At 46.0% G+C, this 15820-nt stretch overlaps 1 protein-coding gene across 4 annotated transcripts in view; it reads left to right on the top strand.

The window, feature by feature from the left end:
- The window catches only part of GIPC1 (GIPC PDZ domain containing family member 1), a 39765-nt gene extending 29444 nt beyond the window's left edge, over nt 1–10321 (top strand). For all 4 annotated transcript variants that reach the window (XM_063931725.1, XM_063931723.1, XM_063931724.1 and 1 more), the window contains exons 6-7: nt 8330–8411; nt 9184–10321. In XM_063931725.1, coding sequence (XP_063787795.1) covers nt 8330–8411; nt 9184–9335 — 234 coding nt within the window. In that variant the 3' untranslated portion in view covers nt 9336–10321. The remainder of the gene's footprint in view (nt 1–8329; nt 8412–9183) is intronic.
- Nucleotides 10322–15820: the final 5499 nt, after the last annotated feature.

The following is a 15820-nucleotide window of genomic DNA, read 5'->3' as shown; positions in this document are numbered from 1 at the left end:
ATATTCCAAAGGGATCTGTTGGACAAATGGTCAGGGTCGCATCTGCAGATGCACCTGCGAATAACTCTGTCACCAAAGACAAGGGTGTCACTTCTGTGGTGGTTGCAGAAGGCTCACCTATTAGAAGGCCGCAGATTCGGCATTCAGGATTGGATCCTGGTGACCACGGACGCCAGCCTGAGAGGCTGGGGAGCAGTCACACAAGGAAGAAACTTCCAGGGAGTATGGACGAGTCTGGAAAAGTCTCTTCACATAAACATTCTGGAACTAAGAGCAATCTACAATGCTCTAAGCCAGGCGGAACTTCTCCTGCAAGGAAAGCCGGTGTTGATTCAGTCGGACAACATCACGGCGGTCGCCCATGTAAACAGGCAGGGCGGCACAAGAAGCAGGAGTGCAATGGCAGAAGCTGCCAAGATTCTTCGCTGGGCGGAGAATCACGTGATAGCACTGTCAGCAGTGTTCATCCCGGGCGTGGACAACTGGGAAGCAGACTTCCTCAGCAGACACGATCTTCATCCGGGAGAGTGGGGTCTACATCCAGAAGTCTTCAACATGTTAATAGACCGTTGGGAAAGACCAATTGTAGACATGATGGCGTCTCGCCTCAACAAGAAACTGGACAAATATTGCGCCAGGTCAAGAGATCCACAGGCAATAGCTGTGGACGCACTGGTAACTCCTTGGGTGTACCAGTCAGTGTATGTGTTTCCTCCTCTGCCGCTCATACCAAAGGTATTGAAGATCATACGGCAAAGAAGAGTAAGAACAATACTAGTGGTTCCGGATTGGCCGAGAAGGACTTGGTATCCGGAACTTCAAGAGATGCTCACGGACGAACCGTGGCCTCTACCTCTGAGAAGGGACCTGCTACAGCAGGGTCCCTGTCTTTTTCAAGACTTACCGCGGCTGCGTTTGACGGCATGGCGGTTGAACGCCAGATCCTAAAAGGGAAAGGCATTCCAGAAGAAGTCATTCCTACCTTGATTAAGGCACGGAAGGAAGTCACCGTGAAACATTATCACCGCATTTGGCGAAAATATGTAGCGTGGTGCGAGGATCGGAGGGTTCCGACGGAGGAATTCCAACTGGGTCGTTTCCTACATTTCCTGCAATCAGGATTATCTATGGGTCTCAAATTGGGATCCATTAAGGTTCAAATTTCGGCCCTGTCAATATTCTTCCAAAAAGAATTGGCCTCTGTCCCTGAGGTCCAGACTTTTGTCAAGGGAGTACTGCATATACAGCCTCCTGTGGTGCCTCCGGTGGCACCGTGGGATCTAAATGTAGTTTTAGATTTCCTCAAATCCCATTGGTTTGAACCATTGAAAAAGGTGGATTTGAAATATCTCACATTGAAAGTGACTATGTTACTAGCCCTGGCCTCTGCCAGGAGAGTATCTGAATTGGCGGCTTTATCTTATAAAAGTCCTTATCTAATCTTCCATTCGGATAGGGCAGAACTGCGGACTCGTCCGCATTTTCTCCCTAAAGTGGTATCAGCATTTCATCTGAACCAACCTATTGTGGTGCCTGCGGCCACTAGCGACTTGGAGGACTCCAAGTTGTTGGACGTTGTCAGAGCCTTAAAAATATACATTGCAAGGACGGCTGGAGTCAGAAAATCTGACTCGCTGTTTATATTGTATGCACCCAACAAGTTGGGCGCACCTGCTTCTAAGCAGTCGATTGCTCGTTGGATTTGTAACACAATTCAACTTGCACATTCTGTGGCAGGCCTGCCACAGCCTAAAACTGTAAAAGCCCACTACACAAGGAAGGTGGGCTCATCTTGGGCGGCTGCCCGAGGGGTCTCGGCATTACAACTCTGCCGAGCAGCTACGTGGTCGGGGGAGAACACGTTTGTAAAATTTTACAAATTTGATACCCTGGCAAAGGAGGACCTGGAGTTCTCTCATTCGGTGCTGCAGAGTCATCCGCACTCTCCCGCCCGTTTGGGAGCTTTGGTATAATCCCCATGGTCCTTTCAGGAACCCCAGCATCCACTTAGGACGATAGAGAAAATAAGAATTTACTTACCGATAATTCTATTTCTCGGAGTCCGTAGTGGATGCTGGGCGCCCATCCCAAGTGCGGATTATCTGCAATACTTGTACATAGTTATTGTTAACTAATTCGGGTTATTGTTAAGGAGCCATCTTTAAGAGGCCCTTTCTGTTGTCATACTGTTAACTGGGTTTAGATCACAAGTTGTACGGTGTGATTGGTGTGGCTGGTATGAGTCTTACCCGGGATTCAAAATGCCTCCCTTATTGTGTATGCTCGTCCGGGCACAGTACCTAACTGGAGTCTGGAGGAGGGTCATAGGGGGAGGAGCCAGTGCACACCACCTGACCTAGTAAAGCTTTACTTTTTTGTGCCCTGTCTCCTGCGGAGCCGCTATTCCCCATGGTCCTTTCAGGAACCCCAGCATCCACTACGGACTCCGAGAAATAGAATTATCGGTAAGTAAATTCTTATTTTCTCTATCGTCCTAAGTGGATGCTGGGGTTCCTGAAAGGACCATGGGGATAGCGGCTCCGCAGGAGACAGGGCACAAAAGTAAAGCTTTTACAGGTCAGGTGGTGTGTACTGGCTCCTCCCCCTATGACCCTCCTCCAGACTCCAGTTAGATTTTTGTGCCCGGCCGAGAAGGGTGCAATTCTAGGTGGCTCTCATAAAGAGCTGCTTAGAGAGTTTAGCTTAGGTTTTTTATTTTACAGTGATTCCTGCTGGCAACAGGATCACTGCAACGAGGGACAGAGGGGAGAAGAAGTGAACTCACCTGCGTGCAGGATGGATTGGCTTCTTGGCTACTGGACATGAAGCTCCAGAGGGACGATCACAGGTACAGCCTGGATGGTCACCGGAGCCACGCCGCCGGCCCCCTCACAGATGCTGAAGCAAGAAGAGGTCCAGAATCGGCGGCTGAAGACTCCTGCAGTCTTCTTAAGGTAGCGCACAGCACTGCAGCTGTGCGCCATTTTCCTCTCAGCACACTTCACACGGCAGTCACTGAGGGTGCAGGGCGCTGGGGGGGGGGGCGCCCTGGGAGGCAAATGAAAACCTTTAAAAAGGCTAAAAATACCTCACATATAGCCCCAGAGGCTATATGGAGATATTTACCCCTGCCTAAATGTACTAAATAGCGGGAGACGAGCCCGCCGGAAAAGGGGCGGGGCCTATCTCCTCAGCACACGGCGCCATTTTCTGTCACAGCTCCGCTGGTCAGGAAGGCTCCCAGGTCTCTCCCCTGCACTGCACTACAGAAACAGGGTATAACAGAGAGGGGGGGCAAAATAAATGGCAATATATTAATATAAAAGCAGCTATAAGGGAGCACTTAATCATAAGGCTATCCCTGTCATATATAGCGCTTTTTGGTGTGTGCTGGCAGACTCTCCCTCTGTCTCCCCAAAGGGCTAGTGGGTCCTGTCTTCGTATAGAGCATTCCCTGTGTGTCTGCTGTGTGTCGGTACGTGTGTGTCGACATGTATGAGGACGTTATTGGTGTGGAGGCGGAGCAATTGCCAAATATGAGGATGTCACCTTCTAGGGGGTCGACACCAGAATGGATGCCTTTATTTGTGGAATTACGGGATAGCGTCAACTCGCTTAAGCAGTCGTTTGCCGACATGAGGCGGCCGGACACTCACTTAGTGCCTGTCCAGGCGCCTCAAACACCGTCAGGGGCTGTAAAACGCCCCTTGCCTCAGTCGGTCGACACAGACCCAGACACAGGCACTGATTCCGGTAGTGAAGGTGACGAATCAACCGTATTTTCCAGTAGGGCCACACGTTATATGATTTTGGCAATAAAGGAGATGTTACATTTAGCTGATACTACAGGTACCACTAAACAGGGTATTATGTGGGGTGTAAAAAAACTACCAGTAGTTTTTACCGAATCAGAAGAATTAAATGACGTGTGTGATGAAGCGTGGGGTGCCCCGATAAAAAACTGCTAATTTCAAAGAAGTTATTGGCTTTATACCCTTTCCCGCCAGAGGTTAGGGAGCGCTGGGAAACACCTCCTAGGGTGGACAAAGCGCTAACACGCTTATCAAAACAAGTGGCGTTACCCTCTCCTGAGACGGCCGCACTTAAAGATCCATCAGATAGGAGGATGGAAAATATCCAAAAAGGTATATACACACATGCAGGTGTTATACTACGACCAGCTATTGCGACTGCCTGGATGTGCAGTGCTGGGGTAGTTTGGTCAGAGTCCCTGATCGAAAATATTGATACCCTGGACAGGGACAATATTTTACTGTCGTTAGAACAAATAAAGGATGCATTTCTTTATATGCGTGATGCACAGAGAGATATCTGCACACTGGCATCACGGGTAAGTGCTATGTCCATTTCGGCCAGAAGAGCTTTATGGACACGACAGTGGACAGGCGATGCGTAGAGGAGTTATTTGGGGGTCGGTCTATCGGATTTGGTGGCTACGGCCGGGAAATCCACCTTTCTACCTCAAGTCACTCCCCAACAGAAAAAGGCACCGACCTTTCAACCGCAGCCTTTTCGTTCCTTTAAAAATAAGAGAGCAAAGGGCTATTCATATCTGCCACGAGGCAGAGGACGAGGGAAGAGACAGCAACAGGCAGCTCCTTCCCAGGAACAGAAGCCCTCCCCGGCTTCTACAAAAGCCTCAGCATGACGCTGGGGCTTCGCAAGCGGACTCGGGGGCGGTAGGCGGTCGTCTCAAGAATTACAGCGCGCAGTGGGCTCACTCGCAGGTAAATCCCTGGATCCTGCAGATAATATCTCAGGGGTACAGGTTGAAATTAGAGACAGAGCCACCTCGCCGTTTCCTGAAGTCTGCTTTACCAACGTCCCCCTCAGAAAGGGAGACGGTTTTGGAAGCCATTCACAAGCTGTATTCTCAGCAGGTGATAGTCAAGGTACCTCTTCTACAACAAGGGAAGGGGTATTATTCCACTCTTTTTGTGGTACCGAAGCCGGATGGCTCGGTAAGGCCTATTCTAAATCTGAAGTCCTTGAACCTGTACATAAAGAAGTTCAAGTTCAAGATGGAGTCACTCAGAGCAGTGATAGCGAACCTGGAAGAAGGGGACTTTATGGTATCCTTGGACATCAAGGATGCGTATCTCCACGTTCCAATTACCCCTCACACCAGGGGTACCTCAGGTTCGTTGTACAAAACTGTCACTATCAGTTTCAGACGCTGCCGTTTGGTTTGTCCACGGCACCTCGGGTCTTTACAAAGGTAATGGCCGAGATAATATTTCTTCTTCGAAGAAAAGGCGTATTAATTATCCCATACTTGGACGATCTCCTAATAAGGGCAAGGTCCAGAGAACAGCTAGAGATGGGTTTAGCACTATCTCAAGAGGTGCTAAAGCAGCACGGATGGATTCTGAATATTCCAAAATCCCAATTAATGCCGACAACTCGTCTGCTGTTCCTGGGGATGATTCTGGACACAGTTCAGAAAAGGTTTTTCTTCCCGAAGAAAAAGCCAAGGAGTTATCTGACCTGGTCAGGAACCTCCTAAAACCAGGAAAGGTGTCTGTACATCAATGCACAAGAGTCCTGGGAAAAAATGGTAGCTTCTTACGAAGCAATCCCTTTCGGCAGATTCCATGCAAAGGGATCTGTTGGACAAATGGTCAGGGTCGCATCTTCAGATGCACCTGCGGATAACCCTGTCGCCGAGGACAAGGGTATCCCTTCTGTGGTGGTTGCAGGAGGCTCATCTATTGGAGGGCCGCAGATTCGGCATGCAGGATTGGATCCTGGTGACCACGGATGCCAGCCTGAGAGGCTGGGGAGCAGTCACACAGGGAAGAAATTTCCAGGGAGTGTGGTCGAGCCTGAAAAAGTCTCTTCACATAAGCATTCTGGAACTAAGAGCAATCTACAATGCTCTAAGCCAGGCGGAACCTCTGCTTCAAGGAAGACCGGTGTTGATCCAGTCGGACAACATCACGGCAGTCGCCCATGTAAACAGACAGGGCGGCACAAGAAGCAGGAGGGCAATGGCAGAAGCTGCCAGGATCCTTCGCTGGGCGGAGAATCACGTGATAGCACTGTCAGCAGTATTCATCCCGGGCGTGGACAACTGGGAAGCAGACTTCCTCAGCAGACACGACCTTCACCCGGGAGAGTGGAGACTTCATCCAGAAGTTTTCCACATGCTATTAAACCGTTGGGTAAAACCAATGGTGGACATGATGGCGTCTCGCCTCAACAAAACACTGGACAGGTATTGCGCCAGGTCAAGAGATCCGCAGGCAATAGCTGTGGACGCGCTGGTAACACCTTGGGTGTACCAGTCGGTATATGTGTTTCCTCCTCTGCCTCTCATACCAAAGGTATTGAGGATTATACGGCAAAGTGGAGTAAGACTAGTGGCTCCGGATTGGCCAAGAAGGACTTGGTACCCGGAACTTCAAGAGATGGTCACGGACGATCCGTGGCCTCTACTTCTGAGAAGGGACCTGCTTCAGCAGGGTACTTGTCTTTTTCAAGACTTACCGCGGCTGCGTTTGACGGCATGGCGTTTGAATGCCAGATCCTAAAAGGAAAAGGCATTCCAGAAGAAGTCATTCCTACCTTGATAAAGGCAAGGAAGGAAGTCACCGCGAAGCATTATCGCCGTATTTGGCGAAAATATGTTGCGTGGTGCGAGCAGCGGAGTGCTCCGATGGAGGAATTTCAACTGGGTCGTTTTCCTACATTTCCTGCAATCAGGATTGTCTATGGGTCTCAAATTGGGATCTATTAAGGTTCAAATTTCGGCCCTATCAATATTCTTCCAAAAAGAATTGGCCTCAGTCCCTGAGGTCCAGATTTTTATCAAAGGAGTACTGCATATACAGCCTCCTGTGGTGCCTAAGGTGGCACCGTGGGATCTAAATGTAGTTTTAGATTTCCTCAAATCAAATTGGTTTGAACCACTAAAGAAGGTGGATTTAAAATATCTCACATGGAAAGTGACTATGTTACTGGCCCTGGCTTCGGCCGGGAGAGTATCTGAACTGGCGGCTTTGTTTTATAAAAGCCCTTATTTAATTTTCCATTCGACATAGGGCAGAGCTGCGGACGCGTCCGCATTTTCTCCCTAAGGTGGTATCAGCGTTTCACTATTGTAGTGCCTGCGGCTACAGACGACTTGAAGGACTCCAAGTTGTTGGACGTTGTCAGAGCCTTAAAAATATACATTTAAAGGACGGCTGGAGTCAGAAAATCTGACTCGCTGTTTATACTGTATGCACCCAACAAGTTGGGTGCACCTGCTTCTAAGCAGTCGATTGCTCGTTGGATTTGTAACAAAATTCAACTTGTACATTCTGTGGCAGGCCTGCCACAGCCTAAATCTGTTAAGGCCCATTCCGCAAGGAAGGTGGGCTCATCTTGGGCGGCTGCCCGAGGGGTCTCGGCATTACAACTCTGCCAAGCAGCTACGTGGTCAGGGGAGAACACGTTTGTAAATTTTTACAAATTTGATACCCTGGCAAAGGAGGACCTGGAGTTCTCTCATTCGGTGCTGCAGAGTCATCCGCACTCTCCCGCCCGTTTGGGAGCTTTGGTATAATCCCCATGGTCCTTTCAGGAACCCCAGCATCCACTTAGGACGATAGAGAAAATAAGAATTTACTTACCGATAATTCTATTTCTCGGAGTCCGTAGTGGATGCTGGGCGCCCATCCCAAGTGCGGATTATCTGCAATACTTGTACATAGTTATTGTTAACTAATTCGGGTTATTGTTTAGGAAGCCATCTTTCAGAGGCTCCTCTGTTATCATACTGTTAACTGGGTTTAGATCACAAGTTGTACGGTGTGATTGGTGTGGCTGGTATGAGTCTTACCCGGGATTCAAAATCCTCCCTTATTGTGTACGCTCGTCCGGGCACAGTACCTAACTGGAGTCTGGAGGAGGGTCATAGGGGGAGGAGCCAGTACACACCACCTGACCTGTAAAAGCTTTACTTTTGTGCCCTGTCTCCTGCGGAGCCGCTATCCACATGGTCCTTTCAGGAACCCCAGCATCCACTACGGACTCCGAGAAATAGAATTATCGGTAAGTAAATTCTTATTTTTTATCATATGTATTAGATATCTGTTGTGGTTAAGCTCCCAAGAGAACCCCTTTTCTTTTGTCTATTCTATGTTTAGTATCCCTTGACAGGGGTATTCCTCAGTGGTTTGAGCTTCATTAGATATTAGCGCAATTAAGGGGTCTTAGTTCCATATATATATATATATATATATATATATATATATATATATATATATATATATATAATCATATTAATATGATGTCTGTGAATTCTCCTCTTCCTTTTATACAGGTATCTGTTATTGAGGAGAGAGCAGTACAGAAGGTGGATGATCTCTTGGAGAGTTATATGGGGATCAGAGACAGTGAACTGGGTGAGTGTGTCACCTTTGTACACAAGCTGCGCTCAGATAATTCTTTGACAATAAACTTAGTTATATAACATTTATTGTCCCATGGGAAAGTAATTGGATCAGTGGTTGTGACACAGCAACACTCAGAGGAAATGGTCCCGTTGCAGGCAGGGTAGGTTTCCCAGGAGTTAGGGGTCCTGTGGCTAGTGTTTGTCAAGCCCTAATGCATTTGAACAAATAATGCTAATCTGTTGTCATGCAGTGATGTATTGAAGATGTATTAAACATGCAACATTAGTAATGGGTTCTGCTTAACTTCCAGTACCTGCTTATGCCTGATCTCCCATTGCCACAGTCACTATCTTATTCCACATCATATCTAATTGCATGTTCAGTAAGTGACTGCATGTACCACACATGCATGTTAAGAGCTGTATGCTTTATTTGGATGTTATCTCGTTCATGTGTGACACAGTGAAATCTGTGGGACCTTCTCTGCTGACGGCACAATGATTGGATTGCTGCCTGCACCGCAACAGTTGCACGTGCAGATTCAGTATTATTATTATGGCCTCACACCTGTCAATGGGAGAATACTGTTACAAGTACATCCTAGCCCAAAGAAGAATTGTTTCACCAGTACGGTGCCACCATCATGATCTAGGCATTTGTATTACATTTTGCCTACAGATTATTATACTTATTTTATTTTTCCGCTGTCATGGGTGAACTACAGTAAAATATGTGCCAGTTATTTTACCTTTACGTGACCTTTCTCTACTTTTCCCCACAGCTGGAACCATGGTGGAGCTAGGCATGGATAAACAGAACCCCGATGACTTCTCTCAGGCCTTGGACCGCTCGCTTGGGGATTTCGCTTTCCCAGATGAGTTTGTGTTTGACGTCTGGGGGGCGATAGGTGATGCCAAAGCCGGACGTTACTGAACTACCTTTACTGCTGCACTCCCAACCCCCTCAAAGGGGATAATTCTGCTGCTGCCCCATCCACACCTCCATCATCCAATACCAGGAGATGCTTCTGTGACAACACTGGAGAGAGATGATTTTATAAGGGCTTAAACCACTGAAAATGTTTATATGGAGACTGCTATCCATGATTCTGCCCTGGTGAAATTACCTGTTGCTCAATTCTGCTTTGAAGACAGCAAACTAAACTGTTCCTCACACTTGTGAAGTGTGGTCAGTTACATTCGTGTTCGTTAACATCTGCAATGGCTGCCTGTGGGAAGTAGGAGAAGTTTGGCACTCCGTTTGTCCTTGGGTGTCTTTTAATGTCCATGATGATGTACAGCAGGCCTGGGATTTAAATACACATATGCTAAACCACTCCAATGCCACTTAAGGCTCTGATGTAGATTGAAGATGGCTCATAATAAGAACAATGTTATTTAATGTAAACAAATGCACACTACAACCTCTAGTAACTCCACTACATTCCATGGAATCTCCTGTGGTTGGATGAATGGATACAAAGTATGGACTAGAGTAAAAAGAACAAGTTTTATGGATTCAGAGATTATCTAGTGAAATGGGATTATACTAAGCTAATGGGATATTGGGGATCTTCCTCTAAAAGAGGATATCTCATGGGATTCCTGTAAAATCTTAGGCTCATTAAAATGTATAGGATAATATAAGCAGATAAATCTTCTTCCTATAAAAGGACACTTTTCTAAAGTTAAAGTCTCTAACTGCTAAAATAAAATCTTATGTTACAGACCCTCTGTTTACTAAGTAACTGGTCATTAGCACCATCCCGTGTTGGGGTATGGTGTTGCAATAATGGTTACAATTGAGAGAGTGTTCGTTGACCTAGTTAATTTATGTTAACCCTCATTGATTATTTTCTGTGTAACCTATTATGACTGTAAGAGAGAAAAGGAGTTTATTAAAAGATTTTATACACAAGACTGTACAGTTTCATCTGTCGATAAATCATAGGGTGTATATGAGCAAGTCACATGTACCCTTGTCTGCCTTTATAACATCTCTCTGCTTTTGTAGACCATCTCCATTACCATTTTTTTCCAGAGTGTTGAGAGTACCCTTGTGCTCCGTCTTATCTCCTCTTTCCTTGTAGTTGATGGCCTTGACTCCTCAACACTGTCTTACTACTGTGGCAGAAGCAAGTTAAAGATCGTACATCTGTGACATCTTGTGAAACTAACTCCCCTCCTTGCATTTTCTGATCAAAATAGATGCTCCCTCAAGTTTCCTCTGCACACCCACCCTACTCTCTGCCTACCTGTCTTCACTCCACATGTAGCGACCTGACTTTACTCCTTGACTCTAGGTTCCTTCCTATCTTGGCTCCATATGTAGACGCTGGGCTCTCTTTGTACAGAGATTTTCCTCCCCTCATAATGTGCTAGTGCATTAGACCCAGGACCTCACCTGCCCCCATATAATTTTCAGTTCACAAAGGTGCCATCTCTATGCCTAGACACTTACATCTCATACACACAAACGAGACACAAGAGTGTATCTATGTATCTCAACTACAGCGTAATCGATAATTCCATAATATGGATTATGCAGTTTAATTGATTTATGACATCATAGGACAATATAATCACATTTCTCACATTCCCTTTAACCAATTATATTGTAAGCGCCTACTTTGACTTGGCGCTCACTGCAGGTTAGTTTTTTAACTTTGATAGCCACTCTGACCCTGAATAACACATTTGGCATACATTCTGTGTTCCCTTTATTTAGTACACCTATCTAGTACTGGGTAGGACCCACCTTTTTCCCCGGAACAGCCTGAATTCATTGTGGCATCGGTACAACAATTTGGAAACATTCCTTAGAGATATCCTGGTGACAGCATCACGCAGGTGCTATAGATTCGTGCACTGAATCTCCTTTTCTGCCACATCCCACAGGGGCTCAATTAGATGGTGATCTGGTGACTGTGGAAGTATTTGGAGTGACTGTGGAGGTTTGTGGAACCAGCTGCAGATGGAAAGTGCTTTGTGACCTGGCACACTTTCCTGTGGAGATTTATGGAATCAGATGGAGATGGAGTGTTTTGTGACATGGCACATTTTCCTGCTGGAAGTAGCCATTAAAATATGGATAGACTGTAGCCATAATGGGAGAAACATGGGTAGCAATAATAATAAGGTAGGCCGTGGCACTTAAATGCTGCTCATTTGGTATAAAAGAGGCTAATTCTGGCCAAGAAAACATCTTCTGCCCCATTACACCACCACCAGCCTAAACCATTGATACAAGACAGTATGGGTCCATGGATTCATGTTTATGCCAAACTGACCCTACCATCAGCATTTTGCATGAGAAATTGAGATTCACCAGACCAGCTTATGTTCTTCCAATATTCTGCTGTGCAGTGTTGGTGAGCCTGTGCCCACTGTAGCTTCCGTTTCCTGTTGTCTCAGAGGAGTGGAAGTCGTCATGCTGCTGTAGCCCATCCACTTCAAGGCTCGATGTGCTGTGCTTTAAGAGATGCTTTTTTGCATATCACTGATGTAACGCATAGTTAATTCAGTTACTAGCGCCTTACTATCAGCTTGAACAAATCTGGCCATACTCCTCTGACCTCTCATTCACACAGTGACAGAACTGATGCTCGCTAGATGTTTTGTTTGTTTTGAGCCCCATTCTCCGTAAACTGTAGAGACTTGTGTGTGTGTGTGTGTGTGTGTGTGTGTGAGAATCAGAAGTTTCCGAGATGCTTAAACCACCCCATCTGGCATCAAGAATCATTATATGGTCAAAATTACTTTGGTAACATTACTTCCCCACTCTGGTGTTTTGTCAGAACAACAACTGAACCTGTTGACCATATCTGCATGCTTTTATAGAAACATAGGGCCAAATGTAATAGAGTGAGAGTTTCAAAAAGTGATAGATTTGTTAAGGTTTTGCAGTTTTTATTAAAGTGGCAATCATTTACACAGCAAGATCAACCTGGTTTTGCAGAGTAAATGATTGCCACTTTAAAAAAAAAAGAAACCTGAAAAACCTTACCAAATCTCTCACTTTCTGAAACTCTCACTCTATTACATTTGGCCCATAGAATTTGACAACAGATGAGAACCACTTGGCCCATCTACTCTACACCTTTTTTACCATATTTTTTTTATCTCAAACCTTATCTGATCCTTGTTTCTTTGCAAGGATATCCCATTCATGTTTAAATTGCTCTACTGTCTTAGCCTCTACCACAGGCCTGGCCAACCTGTGGCTCTCCAGATGTTGCGAAACTACACATCCCAGCATGCCCTGCCACAGTTTTAGCATTCCCTAATAGCAAAACTGTAGCAAGGCATGATGGGACTTGTAGTTTTACAACAGCTGGAGAGCCACAGGTTGGCCAGGCCTGCTCTACCACTTCTGATGGGAGGCTATTCCACTTGTCCACAACCCTTTCTGTGAAGTAATTTTTCCACAAATTTCCCCTGAACCTACCTCCCTCAAGTCTCAGTGCATGTCCTCGTGTCCTATTGCTTCTCTTCTTTTGAAGAATGCAGGTCCTAAAAGCAGGGAAATTTACCTCATGTGCGTGATCGATCATCACTGGGGCCCCCAAGGATGTGTCCTTTCTCCCCTGCTTTTATCTCTGTACACAAATGACTGAACCTCGGAGGTGCAATCGGTAAGAACTATCAAATTCGCAGACGATACCACAGTCATTGGGTCTAATCAAGGACGGGGACGAGTCTGCATATAGGCCCTCATTCCGAGTTGATCACTCGCTGCCGTTTTTCGCAGAGCAGCGATCAGGTTACTACTGCGCATGCGTATGCACTGCAATGCGCACGTGCGTCGTACGGGTACAAACAGCATCTTTGCTGTGCAATGCTTCTAGCGACGAATCCATTTGCACAACCGATCGCAAGGAGATTGACAGAGGGCATTTATGGGTGTCAACTGACCGTTTTCTGGGAGTGCTAGGGAAAACGCAGGCGTTTGCAGGGTGGGTGTCTGACGTCAATTTTGGGATCGGACAGGCTGAAGGGATCGCAAGGGCTGAGTAAGTCCAGAGCTACTCAGAAATTGCAAAAAACTTTTTCGTCCCGCTCGGCTACACAAGCGTTCGCACACTTGCAAAGCGAAAATACACTCCCCTAGAGGCGGCGACTATCTGATCGCTGCTCTGCAAAAAATAGCTGGCGAGCGATCAACTCAGAATGAGGGCCATAGACGGGAAGTAGACCAGCTAGCAGTTTGGCGCAGCAACAACAACCTCGAGTTAAATCCACTCAAAACAGTGGAGATGGTGGTAGACTTCAGGAGGAAGCCAGCCACTGTACCCCCGCTTGTGATTGGTGTCGTTGGTGCATTCCTTCAAGTTCCTGGGGACCAAACTTTCTCGGGACCTGAAATGGAGTCACAACATCGAGGTTGTTCTTCCTGAGGCAACTTAGGAAGTTCAGTGTTCCAAAAAATCTGCTGCTGCTCTTTTATTCAGCCATTGTTGAGTCTGTACTATGTTCTTCGATCATAGTCTACTACAGTTCTGCCAATGAGAGTGACAGATGCAGGCTACAAAGGGTGGTGAGGATGGCAGAAAAGATAGTTTGGACTCGCCTTCCCTCTGTTCAAGAATTGTACCTGTCCAGAACTAAGAAGCATGCAGGGAAAATTGCAGGGGATCAGTTACATCCTGGCCACGACTTGCTCAAATGTTACCATCAGGCAGGCGATATAGGGCGTTACCTGTAAAGTTAGCTAGAAGTTTAAAAAGTTTCTTCACGCAAGCAATCCACCTGTTGAACAACTTCTAGGAGGCTCTAAATAAATCTCCTTTCAATGTAATATTGCACTGTATTGCTGCTGGATGGTAGACACTCCCATTTTATGGTATTGTAGTCTTTCGTGTTAGGAATTGTAGCTTACAGTATTACTGTGTCTACTGCATTGTGTACTTTATGTATGTCTTATGTGTTTACCCCTTCTATGTGAATACCTGGCTGATGCTCTGGAAACCGAAAACAAATTCCTAGTATACATGTGTATACCTGGCCAATAAAATTGATTCTGATGTTTCCATCCTGAACTTTGTTAAAACCCTACATATATTTGAAAGTTTCTATCAAGTCCCCCCCAGAATTGAACAAAGTATTCTAGATGAGGCCGTACCAATGACCTATACAGTGGCATTATTACTTCTTTCTTTCTGCTGCTGATTCCTCTCCCGATGCAGCCAAGCATCTAACTAGCCTTCCCCATTGCCTTGTTACATTGCTCACCTGCCTTTAAGTCACCTGAACTAGTTACTCCTAGAACCTTTCTTCCTCAGTAGTTTCTTGATTTTTGAGGCCCAAGTACATGATTTTGCATTTTTTTTACATTAAACTGTAGTTGCCACACTCTTGACCATTCCTCTAGTCTACCTAGATCCTCAATCGTTTGTTTTACCCCTCCTAGTGTGTCTACCCTGTTGCATACCTTTGTGTCATCTGCAGAAAGGCATACTTTCTCTTTAATGCCATTTGTCCACTTTCAGCTTTGAGAGATCTGTTAGGACCTTCTCCTCTATAAATGTGCTTGTTTCATTTTCCTGAATATCCCTGCAACTTAATCCTTCCCCTCTCTTTCAATAGTGAATACTGAGCAAAAATAATTAAGATGATCTGTTATCACATTGTCTCCCTCAACAAGACTCCCAGTCTCTGTCTTTAGTTTTATTATTCCGCCTTTTGTTTTTCTCCTTTCGCTTATATACCTAAAAAAGTTTTGCCTCCTTTACCCACTGACTAGGCCATTTTCTCCTCAGCTTGTGCATTTGCACATCTGATTACCTTCTTAGGGCCTAATTCAGACCTGATCGTTAGCAGGCGATTTTTGCACTACTGCGATCGGATAGTTGCCACCTACAGGGGGAGTGTATTTTTGCTGTGCAAGTGTGCGATCGCATGTGTAGCAGAGCTGTACAAACAGATTTTGTGCAGTGTCTGAGTAGCCCAGGACTTACTCAGCCGCTGCAATCGCTTCAGGCTGTTCAGGACTTGAATTGACGTCAGACACCCGCCCTGCAAACGCTTGGACATGCCTGCGTTTTTCCAAACACTCCCACAAACGCCTTCTTCCTGTCAATCTTCTTGCGAACGCCTGTGCGAATGGATCCTTCGCACAAACCCATCGCAGAGTGGCGATCCGCTTTGTACCCATGCTACGCACCTGTGCATTGTGGTGCATGCGCAGTTTAGACCTGATCGCTGCTGTATGAAAATGCAGCCTAGCGATCAGGTCTGAATTAGGCCCTTAGTCTCCTTCTGTCTAACAAGATACATCTTTGTCTTCATTATTCTGCTAATACTTCCTAAAAGCCATTTTTTTTGCTTTCACAATACTTGCTACTACTTTAGCAAACCGCACTGGCTTCCTTTTCCTTGTGTTTTTCCTAACACTTTTGATACAAAGGTCTGTTGCCTTTA

Source organism: Pseudophryne corroboree, chromosome 6 (assembly GCF_028390025.1).
Source record: "Pseudophryne corroboree isolate aPseCor3 chromosome 6, aPseCor3.hap2, whole genome shotgun sequence".
In the NCBI taxonomy this organism is placed as follows: Eukaryota; Metazoa; Chordata; class Amphibia; order Anura; family Myobatrachidae; genus Pseudophryne; species Pseudophryne corroboree.
This window is presented reverse-complemented; position numbering and strand designations above follow the sequence as displayed.